Source organism: Cololabis saira, chromosome 9 (assembly GCF_033807715.1).
Source record: "Cololabis saira isolate AMF1-May2022 chromosome 9, fColSai1.1, whole genome shotgun sequence".
Lineage (NCBI taxonomy): Eukaryota > Metazoa > Chordata > Actinopteri > Beloniformes > Belonidae > Cololabis > Cololabis saira.
In genome coordinates, this window is record NC_084595.1 from 26,584,336 (window position 1) to 26,600,553 (window position 16,218).

Genomic DNA, 16,218 nt, shown 5'->3' on the forward strand with positions numbered 1-16,218 from the left:
ATTGGGGAGCTGAGAGGGGAAAGGAAAAAAAAAGAAAAACATACGATGCGATGGTTTATGAAAAATAAGGGGTATAGATGTCTATGGTAAATATAAGCGTAAAAGAAGCTGAAGCATGCAGCAAGCGGCTGTGCTCAAACATTAGACACATTGTCAGGCTGAGAGTTAGTGGGACTGTTGGGGATATGTGTGCAGTATCTGGAGAGGGAAGGGGAAAGGGAGCATATGCTGATGGAGAGTTTAACCTGGGCAGTGAATCCTTGTGATTGGCTCCAAATCTCATCTATTTTCTCATATATTTTTCTTCATGCACACTTTATCAAACTACTATAGAGTGCACCACCAAAAGCCACTTGTATCTCTCCTGCTAGAATGGAATGAATAAATGAACCGTGAGCTTTTTTGTCAGAGAGACACAGAGGATAGAAAGATATGAGTCGAGGGAGAAAAAAATAAAAATGATATATTGCTTCTGTTTGTGAAAGAGGTACTCTGTGCTGGAAGATTTAGAGTGAGGGTGGGGGGTGGGGGTGGGGGTAGGTCAGAATAATATATTTAGAAATGATGGGGACATATCAAAACAATATGCGGATGGAGAAGCTATAGTGGAGTTAACCGGAGTTACAACAATAGCTCTTGGCTCTAGCGCCATTATTTGTTTCAAATTTGTTATTTTATAATAAAACACAACTGCATTTCCTGGAACAACACAAGGAAACTGGATGAAAGTGGATGGCAAGAAAAATCTCCCCAAATCTCTTTTGAAATGACAGTACAAGGGAAGCATTTCCTGTATATTACCACTCTCAGATGGTTCAGCATGTAACATGGTGCAGAGGAATGCCTGGATAAGTGACGGCAAGGCCTCCTCCATCTGCTTTTGTTATATTAATCTTAAATTAGAGCGTAGCATGTTGGGATGTATTAAAAGGGCTGCTTGTCCAAAATAAACAAATCCTTTTGTCCGTGGCTTAGGCTTCAAGTACATTCTGTGCATGTATGTTCATGTCTGAGTTTATAAACTCCATGGATACCTTTGACTTCTTTGGGTTGTTTCTAGCTGCGTTAATTGGGGATGACACTGACATTTTATGTCTCACATATCTTGCTTATTTAAAATATGACATCATTGTTTTCTCTTTTCACACCCATAACTGCCTTGAATGGTGGCCCCTTTGCCTTCTCCTTCCTCTGAAGTCATAGCTGGCTAGGTTTGGAGGTGGGCTGGAGTAGAGGCATGAGAGTGTTTTTCCTGCTGTTGCTGTGTGTGTGTGTGTGTGTGTGTGTGTGTGTGTGTGTGTGTGTGTGTGTGTGTGTGTGTGTGTGTGTGTGTGTGTGTGTGTGTGTGTGTGTGTGTGTGTGTGTGTGTGTGTGCGCGCGCTCTTAGTTAGGGAAACTTTTACAACTTCTGAAGCTGTCTATACTCAAACAGCATGTACAGTAATGAAACATGTGGCACATACAACAAAGCTTACTTTTGTTTACAGTTTGTGACAATTGCAAAAGCAGATTTCTTTAAAGTTGACACCCATTTTAAAAATTGAGCAAATTAAACAAAACCTCTGTCCTTAGGGAGTCCAAGGAATGTCAGAATCACTCCCCATCAAAAGATATATATATATATATATATATATATATATATATATATATATATATATATATATATATATATATATATATTATTGGTATAATGCATTTTGCACCTTACTATTGAAAAATACAAATCAGCCGTTTAGCTGTTTAGCTGACAGTGAAGATAGCAGAGGCTGAAAGAGAATATAGCACAGCATAATACAATACACTGCATAGTATCAAGGTTATGAAACGTTTCTATCTGGATCACGTCTTTTTGCTTGGTCAGGCCGCAAGACCTCCTCTAGCTCACAAGCTTTGCATAACCAGGCAATGGAGGGGAAAAGCTTTGTTGTGCTTGATTCGGCCTTGGTTAGCCTCTAAGCCAATGTCACCACAGGATAATTTCACGGCCTGTAGGAGGTTTTCCCTGGTAAAGGGTTTTGTCGGTCATGGACCTTCCACCATGTAGAAAAAATCTCCTCTGGGGCTGAGAAAAGGGTGATATGGTGGAAACATTTAAATTTTCAACTTGCCAGCTGAAGCACTCCCATATCTGGACAGCCCTGTGAAAATTGATATTGTTCCAAAACCACAATGCAGCCCAAGATGCTCTGCATGGTCATTATTGTGCTGCTCATTCTCAAACAAAACATTCTGAAGCCCACAAATAAAAGTAGGAAGCTGGATCTTTTGTGGCTCAATGCAACTCCCAGGGTGGCATCATGGTGAAAAAAACCCACAAATACTTGTGGCAGTACGGTGGGTGATATTACCATGACACATGGCAGAGACTTCAACAATTATCCTTTAGAAAATGAGTCTTCTGTCCTCTCTTCCTTTCCTAAGCCCAACTTTACTGACAAAAAATAGATTCTAATTCAGTTTAATTTATAAATGAATACATTTTAATTTATTAATGTAGGTGGGTGCAGTTGTGTTAGTGTTTGAAAAAGACTAACGCTGTCCTGTACATAGAGTACAATGTAATGCTGCTTTGTGGGAGTATTTTACATTGTATTGTGCTGCAAAGAGAGAGAGAGATAAATGAAAGTGTCAGGTAAGTTCTGAAGTAGTTCTTTTCTTATTTAGGATGTTGACTTCATTCATGCTAACTATTGTATATGTGGCTACAGTCAGTTTTTGAAAGACTGATGGTTTATTCTTTGAAATCCACATTGCCTTTAAGAAGTCATTGCTTTATTTCACACAGTTTTTCAAAGGACCATGTCAACAAATAGAATCGCCTGCTGTCTAGAGAATACAGGAGTCCTTCTGCTCTCATGTGAGAGCTGCAGGACTGCTTCCTCATATCAATTAAAGTACTGTACGTCAGCCAAGTGATGCAGTGAAACATCTTCATTGATTAAACATTAAAAGCCCAAAACTGGATGCAATTACCTGTTCTCCCCTGCTGTCAAGCGATAAAAATAAGAGCCATTAATTAATTAAGATCTGCAATTAATTAATCCAATTAATCACTTTTTAATCTCATCTCAAAATTGCTGAAAAAAGCCCTCAACTTGAGGTTTTTTCCTTTGAATTCATTACATTATTGTGGCAGATACAAAGATTGATATAGAACAACAAAAATTGGCTTTATAAAGTTTTTTTTTTTTCTTAACAGACTTGAACAGATGAAGTCCTAGCCATTTACATCCACTTGGCAAGAACATTCGGCAGCCTCTCGGTCACAGATGTGCGCATGTGCGTTGCTGTGGCTTGATAAAATGCTAACATCGTTGCTGCTAACGTTAGCTGCGGCTGCGCTCGCGACCGGGTGCTTTACGTTTATGTGGCTGAACTTGAGCTGCTTCAGTGGTAAGCAAAGTCCTTTCCTTTTTTACTCTACCTTTATCAATGGTGCCGTCGGGGCGTTTTAGAAATGTAAATTCCCCATTCACTGGACCGACAACTTACACATGCTCTTCCATTTTCACTTCTCCTACTCACCGCTCCTCCCCATGCCGTAGCTAAACACGCCCACACACAGGGACAGCCAATCAATGTCCACTTCAAGGTGTGACGGAACGTTGTTTTCCATCCACAACTCAAGCACAAACACAGATTTCATTTAGATAAAAAAATAGATTAAAGGAGCTTGAGGCCGGATTGTGGCAAGATTTATGAAAAAAATTGTATACATTTTAAGTTTTCTAGTAATAATGTCAGATGAAGCGTTCCAAACCCAAAAGAATGAGCCCTCTAGTGTATCTCTCCTTTGCCTTGAACAGGCTGTGTGCTGCAAAATGTGCTGCAATTCGGTCCCGATTTTCCCGCGCTGGGCTGCGGATGTGACGTCACATGACGCTGCATGCGCGTTCTCCCCGTTCTCCTGTGCCGGCTTCACTGTTGGCTGCAGTACCCCCAACGGCCGTCGTGGTGAAGGGTGGCGCTAGAGAGTCTCATTTCTTAAAAGGAGCCTCAAGCTCCTTTAAGCGATAAAAAAACATAACGCGCTAAATATGCCTGTAATTAATTAATTGCAATTAACGCGCTAATTTGACACCCCGATATATGTGTGTGTGTGTATATATATATATATATATATATATATATATATATATATACAGTATATATAAATAAACAAAAACACTGACAGTCTGAAACTCATGGTCAAATTTAGATTTGTTGAAGTTCCTACAACTGTACAAGGATGCCAAGAGCAGGAATAAGCTGAACACTTTCACTTCAACCAAGTTAATGATACAAGCTGATGAAGTTCCCAGTGATGAAGTTCCTCCCCAATTTTTGGGGAAGTAGGTTGTTACATTTCAATAAATATATACTTATTTTCCTTTTTTCCTCATATATAGTTAAAATGCATTGATATAAGCTGATTATAAACTGTCAAGGTGTGTGGTAGCAGAGAACCCTCATTCTTGACAATGGAAGAGGGCATTAGATAAACAAAGACGTTAATAGACAAAATACCTGACAGAAGGAGCAGCAGGCACTGGCATGTCAAAACATAATACCTAATGGGATGGAAGCATAAAACAGGAGCAGCTGTTAGGAATGATAAGAATCTGACAGACAACAAAGAAAATCAGACAAAACATTAGTTTTCACAATCACATAAAGAGGTCACTGCTGTCAGAAGCTATTGGGCTGTCGAACAGAGGAAACTGCACTTCAGATCAATTTACTTTAGGCCAGTGGGCTTCCGTTTATTCAACTTACTGTAACTCACAGTAACTATAAATGTAGCAGACACATGACACTATTTCATCTAATTACACGGACATTGGTAGAAGAGGAAATTTAGGAGATACATTGGTGTTAAAGAAACGCAAATCAGCTCAAAAACCTAGTACTAAAAGTTCGTAATCAAATAGACATGATTTTATTTGAATATCAAACGAGCACAAGTAAAACCAATTCTTTTTTTTTAAAGATGTGTTCTTGAGTTGTTGATTTTGTAAAATCATCCAAAAATTTGGAAATGTGGTTAAAAATGCCAATATTTTACCAATATTTTATTGACAATAGAAATGTTGAATGTGAGTTCAATTTCATTAAAAATTTTAGCTCATGTTAAATTTGATGGCACCAATGGGTCTCAGAAAAGCTGGAACATGGGTAACAAAGGGCTGGAAAAACAAGTGGTGCTAAAAAAAGAAAATGGAGGGAAATCTTAAAACTAATTAGCAACAGGTCTGCGATATGATTGGGTGTAAAAGAAACATTTTAGAGAGTCTCCTAGTAAGGGTAGGCAGAGGTTCAACAATCTGAAAAAAGAACATTAGCTAATTGTTTCTCGGTCTAAAATGGCAGACCTTGATTGTCTGATATATACGGTACATTAAAGCATTAAAATATTAAGAGATATATTGAGAAATCCCTGTGTTCCAGGGACAAAGCCAGGACTCATCATCGGATGTCGGTGACATTTGGGCCCTCAGTTAGCACTGCCTTAAAACAAGGCACCTTTTTCTCTGTCTAGTGGCGCTTTTCCACTAGTACTTACTCAGCCCGACTCGGCTCGTCACACCTCTACCCGCCTCTACCCGTTTTGTCCCCGTTTGTTTTTCCACAGCCAGGTGAGAAGTGGGCAGGTTGGGGTGAAGATGCTGTGACGTACTCGATTGCACAACCGCTTTGTTCATGTCGGCACAGATGAGAAATCAGTTGGAGCCGCGAGCGGCTGAGAGTAAAACAGCCCGTCTACATCCCTTTTTTAATTCTCTCGTCAGCCACCAGGTTTATGAACATCTGCACCTCAGAGTTGGATCACCAAACAGACGTTTTGCGATTTATAATAAAATCGCTGCGAGCCGCGATTCGCTCTCGCGCTGACTCCCGCTTCCTGATTCAAACGTCTGACGGCCCCGCCCCCCGACCAATCAGTGGCGTGGAGGGTGGTGACGTCAGAAATAGTCCCAGCTCAGCCCGGTTAGAACCTCGGCAGAATGGTTACAGAAAAAGTATCTGCTTGGCGCGTCTCGGCCCGCCTTGGCCCGTAGTGGAAAAGCGCAAGACGGGGGCGTGGCGGGTAGAACCGAGCTGAGGTGGTACTAGTGGAAAAGGGCCATAAGAGCACATTACACATGAAAGAAAAAAGGTATATGTGAACATGAAAAGATCTACAAAGGCCACTGTCTTTGTTGCAGCAATTGTGCATGTGGAAAACTACAGTCAAACCAATATTTGAAATTGGAATTGGAAACCAACCATCAGGACCAAGGGGACAGACCGTCCAGCTCGTCATCAGCACTCAGTTTAAAAGCCTGCATCTCTGATGGTATAAGGGTGCATTGTTGCCAATTGACTGGACTGCGTGTACATCTGGGAAGGACACATCATTGTTGAAAGGTTTATACAAGTTTTACAACAACTCCCGCTCCCATTCAGACAATGTATCTTTCAAAGAAGACCTTGCATCTTTCAGCAAGACAATGCTCAAGCTCATACTCTATCATCGCATAAGCATGGCTTTGTAGTAGAAAAGTGTGGGTGTGGACTTGCCCTGCCTGCAGTCCAGACCTTTAACCAAATGAAAACATTTGCCACATCACGAAACATGAAATAACACAAAGAAGATCCAGAACTGTTGATCTGCTCTAATCCTATTTCACTCAAAATGGGACAGCATTCCTCTCCAAGAACTCCAGCAACTGGTCTCCATAGTTCCTAGATGTAAATAAAGAAGAGTGAATACTACACGGTGATAAACATTACCCTGAGCAATCTATTGATGCCACCAAATACAACATTTCTTTCTTCTTCCTTTTTTAGGATTTTCTTTTTTTTTTCATTTTTAATATTTGATATGTTGTCTATCCTCTATCTGAATAAAATATGTGCTTATAAAATGTCCAAATCACTGCATCCTGTTTGTATTCACATTTTAAGCAGTGTCTCAACTTTTTGGGAATGGAAGTTGTAAAAGTCTTGAAGTGAAGAAAACTGTTTAAAGAGTTTTGCAGAGTAAAGAGTGTCCCGCAGTGCCTTGTATCCTCCTGTGCAAGCCTGTTTCCTGTGGGTGGACAATTTGAACATGCAATTATGTCTCAGAGGCACAGTGACCTTTACTTGTGAATGGTAACCTTTAGGAACGTTTAAGGATCAACAATCCACAAATGTAGCTTGGTGCCTCCACTTTGAATGCTGGTAGAAAATGTGCATATTGATTTATTATTTTAGGCCGTTTCTCTCATTTTATTGTTTATTTTAGTCCACTTCATTGAAGAGAGAAATACACTTTTCTGAAATACATGAATGCTGCCCTATGCAAAAAAACAGACAAAATGGAACTGTACCATCAAACAATCACTGCACTTTTATTGGACATGTGGACAAATGTGTCTCTTGTACTTCTTGTTCCACTGGGCTGGGGAGTACTTATTCAGCGTTACGCTGGTAGTTTTACTTAACTAAGGACTTTAACTTTTCTCAACCACTAGAGAGAGAGTTGCTTCTGTAGTTATTGTTACCAGATTGTTGCCCAACTCCTTATGTGATTGATTTCAGTGGTGCAAAGCAAGTTCACATAATCTTGGAAAGCTGTTCATAATGTTTCCACATCTTGCATTATATTTAATAAAATCTGATATGAGAAGACTTTTTTTGTGCGGTCACAGAGAATCAGTAAACACTTGTCAGCATTATCAACACAATGACAAATGAGAGGGCTTTATTGGCCTGCCTCCTCACACCCTGGACCAGCATTTTGCTGGATTGGGTACACAATATGGTTATTGTGTTTGCAGTACACTCACACACTGCCTGACTTTTGGTGTGCTTTGTTCTTTGGGAAAATAGAACAACAGCACACTTGTTGTGTGAGGGGGAAAAAAATTAACTCAGTTATTCAGAAATGTGTATCTGGCCTGCTTTCAGCTTGTATACTAAACGGATGTTTTCTGTACATTTTGTGTAGTTCACTAAAGAAAAAAGAGAACATTTTAACTGGTAGTTTGCCTCTCTTAACTCCTCACAAGCATGCACGCGCGCGCACACACACACACACACACACACACACACACACACACACACACACACACACACACACCATTCACCTTTGGCCATTATAATAGCTGCTCATGGCCTCCTGCTACCCAGCTCCAGATGTTATTGACACAGTCCTCCAGAGAAAGATTTACACCTACCCACATTCAGAGATACACACAGGGACATACTTGTACTCGACTCACAGTTGTGTAAAGATTTGACAATTTATTGCTCTGCAGGTCACTTACACTCACACATACATTCCACTGTTGTCCTGCTAATACATGTAAGTGAAGATAATGTTAGCAGCAAAGCACACCAGAGCTCAATCCCGAATTCATTGCTCTCTGCAATAAAAACAGACGTGTGTGTCCTTTGTTTGGCTTTGCTTTCTTTTCCCCACATTTTGTCTCAGAAATTGTGCAAAAGAAAGATTTGAGCAATGAAGTAATATCTCACGGGTTCCACCAAAACACACTATACATTGTTGAGTTGCCACAGTGATAGTCTACTGACTGGGGGGTGTGGTAGGACAGGTTTTCACCTGCAAATGCCAAAAAACCTCATAGCTGAGAGCACCACCGGCTGCATTTTGATTCCCAGTCAGGCTCCATCCATGTGTGAGAAAAACAGTCTGAATAGTGGTTATTGTGTTGCAGCAGATCTTCCTGTTTAAAACATAAACTATAAAGATGCTAGGAAGCAAACGCAGGAAGGGAGCTAGATGAAGGGAGAAATGGAAAAAAAACTGCATGTATCAAAATAAAAAAATAAAAACATTACAGTGATACTTTGAACTACAGGAAAGTTTGTTATGCTTTAGACAAAGGACCAGTACAAGTACCAGAACATCAGTTTATGCTTTTGTGTATCACTATGTGTCCCTTGTGCAAAATATAAGAATGAATGCAAGAGATTCAGCTGAACACATGCTCAAGTGTGAGTGCAAAGGTTTTGTATTTGCTTTTAGTTAAGAACCCAGATCTTTTTCTTTCTTTTTTTATCAGAAAAAACAGCACTCAATATTATGTATTTGCTTTGTCTGTTAAGGTCACGATCCAATTTATTATTATAGCATGTTCACAAAACTACACATGTTGAACAATAAATTTAGAACAAACATTTTGAATTTAAATAAAATGAGAAAATAAAAGTAAAAAATGTAATCATTGCAGCCCAATAATAATGATAATCTAATTGAGTATCATACCCTACTTGAATCAAAAGGCAAGTGGAAGACATGAGTGTTAAGCTGTGATTTGAATACGTTGACAGTTTGAGCCATGCACACATTGAGGACTAATCTATCCCATAGATGTAAGGGGGCCACGAAGCAATCAATAATTACTTTGTTTTAATTTGGATCTTGGATATCTACAAGCAGCTGGTTTGTTGACTGCAGTTTTGAAGTATTTGCAAATGTCGCAGGGCAGACTGAGCTCACAGTGTATTGCACTAATCTAATCAAGAGGTGATAAAAGTGTACATAACTCTCTCCAGTTCTATGGAAGGGAGGTAAGGCTTCACCTTGGCAGTCAGTCTTAGTCAGAAAAAGCTTGTGGACCAAATTTCTCTTTAACTAACCTGCTTTTGTATGATTGTTCACAGGGCGTTATTTACATATGATGGGTTCACCAACAACCTCAAACTCGCCGACTCAGGAGGTACAGTGAACTGTCATGCTTTTTATTCACATAAGAACATTCTTAATGCATCCATTCATGAAAACTTGTCAGCTTCTTTACTAGCGATCTACTTTGGCACTGTATTGCAATATTCCAACAGTTTGCTTTAAAAAATAATGCTGGATTTTCCTGCACCATTATTCCTTTTCCTCCAACTTATATCTGTCCGTTTTTTTCCCCGTTGTTTTTCTGATAGCGGGTGGTCTGGCAGAACTGGCAGGGAAATTTCACATCTCAAAGCCTCAGTATGGACTTTGCAAAGTGGAAAGTAAAGAAACAGGAGCCCCTCCGATTGTCATGATCAACTGGGTGAGTGGCAGACAGACTCTTGGTGTTCAGGATTACCTCTCATAAACCACATACTAGGACAAATTAAAGAAACACATGATTAATTTGCCCATTCATGCAACAGAAAATTGGCAATAATACACACAGACTTGTACTATTTCAAACACAGCAAATACATAGTTTCATAATTATATAATGACTTCAAAGAATTAAATAGTCTTGTGTAGACAAATGCATGAAATAATTTGTAGTCACATGCATAAAATAATTTGTTTAATGAAACCAAATACAAGATTCCTATGTAGTTAAGCCAGTGACTGGAAAATACCTAGTTTTCTCAGGCTTGGAAAAAAACTCAAACCATAAAATTTCCACCACCATGGTTCACTCTGTAATGAAATGCCTTGAGATTATCTGTCTGTAAGCTTGTTTGCTATGTTCCAAACATGCCTACTGGTGTTGTAGACAAAAGCTCTTTCTTTTGATACACGTTTTCATGATCACTTTTTTTTCCTGAAAGATCTTTGCTGGTGTCAGGGATGCAGGATATGACCTAAATGCAGGAGACTATAGGGCAATAGACAAAGACCTTTTACTTAGGTAACATGGGCCACACTATTGAGTTTGGCAAGATAAAGTGCATAGTAAGCAGTATGCAAACAACTTGTAGTATGTGATAAGTACCCGGTTGGTTTGCTACAGCCACACACATTTTCACTGTGCAACTCACCTCTCTACCTTGCTCACTATATCCCATAATACAGTATGCCAATACAGTGAAAACTGGCAAGCTTTCCTTGTGCTGTAACATAACTGTCTTTAAGTTGGAATGCCATGTGCTAGTAAGAACCGCCAATTATGCACTACTTAAACTTAACACAACTTAAACAGTCATAAACACAGGATGATAAATTGAGAAAAGTCTGGGAGGGCAATGAGAAGATGGTATTGGAAGACCAGATACTTTCAAAACACATAACAAGAGTACCACAGAAAACAACACACAAGAACCACGACCAGCAGGAAAAAATTAACCATGACAGCTGGGCGGATTTGTGCAATTTGTTGTTTAAAATCTACACCGCTTGTAGAATACTTTTTCATACCACTGAAAGACTCACTCTATAAAGAGAGAGAAAGGTGTTTTTTTCTGAGAAGTTGTAAGATGATGCTGCTACACACACTTCAAGAGCCCAAAGATGGTGTGTATATCATTTACAAGGGCATCGATATGAATCCTGTTGTCCTTCTCCTTGTTTTTCCCTTGTCTTTTTTTAGCCCTCTCTGAGAATTATGATATGAATGTAAGTGCATACATCCTGTGTTTGTCTGCAGATCGGCCACAATGTGGATGAACACCGAAGGACAGAATGTGCGGGCCACATCTCAGCCATCAAAAGTTTTTTCAAGGTACAATGCCTTAAATGTGATTAATGAAAAACCTGTGGCATTTTGGACATGTCAAATGGTCGTCGAAATTTTACTCTTAGCCTCTCTTGGCTGTACTGCTAAACTGTTAACTCAAAGATTACATAATACCCCCCCACCCCCAACATTGGAGGTCAGCTGCAGAACAGTATTTAGTTTATTTCTGGTAGACATGTTCTTTCATATTTGCTTTAATCGCTGAAATCTGCACTTTGTACCCCAAACTCTATATTTATACGGGATAGTTTACTTTGTATTGTTTTGAGAATTTCCTCTTCTCAGTCCCCTTCCTGTGCTACTGGTGTGCTACTGGTGTGCTACTGGTGGCCTGTCTGTGCTTGATCTGTCTGCCTCTACCTGGGGGGGGCTTTTCTGTTTCAGGACAAAAGCTCACTTTTTATTGTGATGCAACGTAAAGTTGCATGACAAACTTGTGTTGTATTTATATAGTGCTTGAGGCCAGGTAGGAGGCATTTAACTATCCCTGGGGTTTAGTAGTTTCCATAGAACAGCAGAGGTATCCGTGGAATGTTTGTTGACTTCTTTGTTTTCCTTTTTAAACAGCTAATATCTGGGATTTTGTGGGCCACTCATGCCCTTTATGTGTACGAGCACCCCTGTGCCTTCATGTACTTTTATGTGGGATTTTAATGATGGAGAGAAATAATTACATGGTGTACCTGGAAAAGGACCTTAAAGACAGAAAATAACACCCCTCGTTCTGTGTACTGTGAGAGAAATGTGACCTTTAACCTTGGTAAACACACATTTATGTAACAGCTGCAGCAGTGCCACAACATCAGTAACCTGTGACCACTGTTGTAAATGATGACTGGCATCTCTACAACAGCTATGGTTTTGGTCATAAAAACAAAAAATTTCAAATGAAACTCAAATTGTTGTTATTTTATCTGAGCTTAAAATGTAGACATGTTGAACTCTCCATGCCTCAGTCGTTTAAACTAATAGATAATTGATTCAGGCTTAAAAAAAACAACATATTTTTACAATGGGTATCATAGCTATACATGTGGAATCCATTTGCAATAATACCTTGACCTAAATACTCCAGAAATGATGCATAACTGGACGAATATTTGTTTAATTCATTCAGTGTCTCAGCAGACATGACGATTTTCACACCGTAAAGCTGCATTATCATCTCTCAAAATCTTTTCAGCTTTTCTTAAACACATTACTCAAAAATAAAATAGCTCAAGGAATGCTTAAAACATAAAAGAAGCTTAAAGGCAACACTATAGACCTCATCAAGTTTCTCTTTGTAATGATCTGGGGTTACTGTGTGTGTATAATGACATTGATGTTCATTGTAATGTTTCTTAGAGTGGACTGAAACATTGCAGAGGATAACAAATTCCACGTGAATACATACTGATATGTGTGTTTGTATTTTTTAAAGCACGAAATGACATAGATGATAAGCAAATTTCTATCTTTGGATCAGAATTTATGTTATTTTCCATGTACTGATTAGGATGTGTACTTTGAGTGGAGATATAATATGACTCAGACTGTATTAACCGATAAGGCTGTTAGCAAAGGAATTATCAACAACTTTTTTGGGGTTAGGCTGTTGGTTTTCGGCTGCTTTTTTATTTTATAATAATTTTTTAATGCCCCTTTCTGGGCCGCAGACATTTTGATGGAACATCTTTTCACAACGGTCTGTATTCAAGATTGGAAAAAATGCCAACATATTAAGCAAATAAATATTTAGAAAATAATTTAACTTTTTGCTTACAGCACTTGCACTAATGCAGCCTTCTGTAATACTGTAGTACTTAGTAATGTAAGTTAAACTACCTACATAAAGAATATTTATAAGATTTCCTATATGTCCATTAAAAAAACTGAGTCATACTATTTTAGGTTATCTTATAGTTTGGAATAACACGTATCACTGAATTTTAAAGTCATGACAGAGTCAAAGAGGAAACAATTGTTGAATAAAGGTGGGTCTACACACTGTTGAGGTAGGGGACAGTATTGCCAACATTATTTTGTCTTTGACATGGTTTCTTTTGCACTTTTCTTTTGTATCCTTGGTCCTCCGTCTTTGCTGCTGTACTCATTGTTCAGACTCATGACCAAATTGTGGTCAAGCTTTAAATGCTTTTATTGAAACTAAATAAATACAAAAACATAGTATGCTGGCCTTTGCAACTCTTGTTTCTTGAAGGTCACTTTTCTTTCTGAAAGGCCTGCGATAGCTGGTATTCAATGATACATTCTGCAAATACACTTTCAGTAATGTAGATAAGTAAAAGCAGAGGGTGGGTTAAAATGAGGTGTTTTGGACACTTTAAGACTAGTGTTTTGGAAGAGACTCCATTTATCATGGAGTCTGGTTTTTGCAAATGTAAAGGTAATTTCACAAAAAGCTACATAGCCAGATCGGAAGGAAAACATCCTGAAAGCATCATAAGGCTTAGAATGAGTTTTCGAAGCAAACATTAGATGGAAGAGCAAACTTTGTCCTTAAAGCCAACAAACCCTAATTCAAAATGCAATACATTTTTTTATGTCTTAGCGCTACTGCATGTTCTAGCAGGTAGCAAGCAGATTTTTGTCAAGACGAGCCTGTAGCGGCCCATTTGGGTGTGTAATTAACTAAACAGTAGAGTTACATAAGTTACAAAAACTAAATATGACGAATGTGAAGATGTTTTAATTGCTGTTCATTTCTACTGGAATGACAGATCAAAGAAGGCTGTGTGAAAGATGTAGAGATAAAAGTATGAGAAAAGAAAGGAAGGAAGATTGAAAGTGAAACATTTGAATCTTTTTAACTTTGACTGTAGCTGCATAATAGCCAGGAGCAAAGGTATATATTTTTTTCTTTTTTTTTTTTGGATGGAGGAGGAGATTTGGATTACAAAAGGAACTAATAAGATATGAAGTGACATGTTAAGGTCAAGGGAATAAACCCTGAAGCACCTTAGCTTGTTCATCTGCCATTTTGGTCTGATGTGCACTTGAGAACAGATGCTTTAGTTTGAACTTTTTAGCAATACTTGTACTGCAGATGTCTACAGAGTTGTTTCCAGTTTTATACTCATACAGTATTATGAACTCATGTATAGAGACTGGGCCGGTTGAAAGTGTTGGTGTATTAGATTCTATTTTAATCGGAAAATCTGAGTGAAATTCTGAGGTTGTCTAATCGTCGCCAAAGCCCAAATCAAATCCCATTTGGTTGAAACTGGATAAAAAAGTGGAGGGAAATGAGAAGATGAGACTGAGAGGACAGATAAGGATATACTCATATGTATGATTTACAGTACAAGACTATCTGTGGATCCTGTAGTATTTGATTTATGTTGAATCATTGTTATGTTATTAAAATAGTTATTAAAATGTCAATTCTTGTGAAATTTGTAGGGAAATGTATATGGGATTTATTTGAGAGGAAGCTGTTCCTATAATCTATCTTGTAAAGTCACCTGCATAAAGCTATAAAGTAGGTAACTACAGGTAACATTATGACTAACTCTGACAGATGTTGTGCACACTGTACTAAATGAATTATTGTAGATAAAATGCAGAAGTTAGTAAAATAGAGTTTTTTTCCCTCAGAACTGTAAACACCATAAAACTTAAAGCCTTTTCTGCAGTTCATGGTTTGCATCTATGCTTTTCAGCACTGGTAGCACTGTGGACTGCTTGTCTGGTCTCTGGACCGACTCTATGCAATTGACAGTGACAGCCAGATTAATATGGATTGTATCAATACTGACATGCATTAAATGGCTCACCAAATGCTCTGGACAGTGTTAATGTTGTTACACAGATAAAGTTGTGGTTTCCTGTTGGAGGCTTCATCAAAGAGCTAGGAATTAATTTCAAAGAAAGGTCCTGACCTCATACAAATGCCTGCACACATAAACAGTTCATTTTTGTGTTCAGCCCATGTTATTAAACCTATATGTTCATCCAAATAAACACTTGTGCTTTGGTTTTTATGAACTTTCAGTAGTTTTTTTTTCATCAAACTTGAATTCCAAGTTTTTAGCATAGCATACTAACACCTTACCTCCAACTAAAAAGAAAGCCTGGAAACAATTTGAGTTTTTTTTGGCTGTAATAGTAGGAACTCTGCACAGCATGTACTAAGTGTTTTTGTGCACTCCTGTCTGTGACAACACACTTCAGAAGTTAAGCTTTGCTGCTGTGTCAGTACACTATTCGGATCTCAGGAAAATAATGCGTGATATCACAATACTCAAAAATACCTGTTTAATAAAAGTATTAAATTAAAATATATCCGTAATTATTTTGTGGTTTTTAGGAAGCACTCACATTCACTCATTTTTCCCCACTTTCTGTGCCCCCTACTTTTAGTTCTCCCCCTCTCCCTCTTTGCTGTAACTCCTTGTTCCCACGCTAACCTCTTAGCTGGTTTTGTTCTTTCACAATCCTTACAAATGAAGGAGTTGCACAACTGTTTGGCTCCAAGCTTTCGTTACTCTGTCAAACCAAGAGAAAACCGCTAGAGGGTCTGTGTGCATGGATTTCCTTGTGGCTACGGTGCTGCATGTACGCCTGGATTAAATTCACATCTGTCTTACTCTACTTGTCATTTCTTTTCCCCCTCCCTGTCCAACATATTTCAGGAAGCGCATGTTTTCGTTAGTGCAGAGAAAGTGGAGGACGTGACAGAAGAGACGATCAGAGCTGAACTCGACAAGGCCCAATCTCATGCTCCTTCACAATGGGTGAGACGGAGCTCTCGGTCTGCAGACAAGGAGGAAATCGTGGTGAGTGTCCTTCA

At 38.7% G+C, this 16,218-nt stretch overlaps 1 protein-coding gene across 2 annotated transcripts in view; it reads left to right on the forward strand.

The window, feature by feature from the left end:
* si:dkey-40c11.2 (drebrin-like protein A) overlaps positions 1-16,218 on the forward strand; it is a 35,361-nt gene that overhangs the window by 11,969 nt on the left and 7,174 nt on the right. For both annotated transcript variants that reach the window (XM_061728975.1, XM_061728976.1), the window contains exons 2-5: positions 9,634-9,689; positions 9,907-10,019; positions 11,334-11,408; positions 16,061-16,204. In XM_061728975.1, the coding sequence (XP_061584959.1) occupies positions 9,634-9,689; positions 9,907-10,019; positions 11,334-11,408; positions 16,061-16,204 (388 nt within the window). The remainder of the gene's footprint in view (positions 1-9,633; positions 9,690-9,906; positions 10,020-11,333; positions 11,409-16,060; positions 16,205-16,218) is intronic.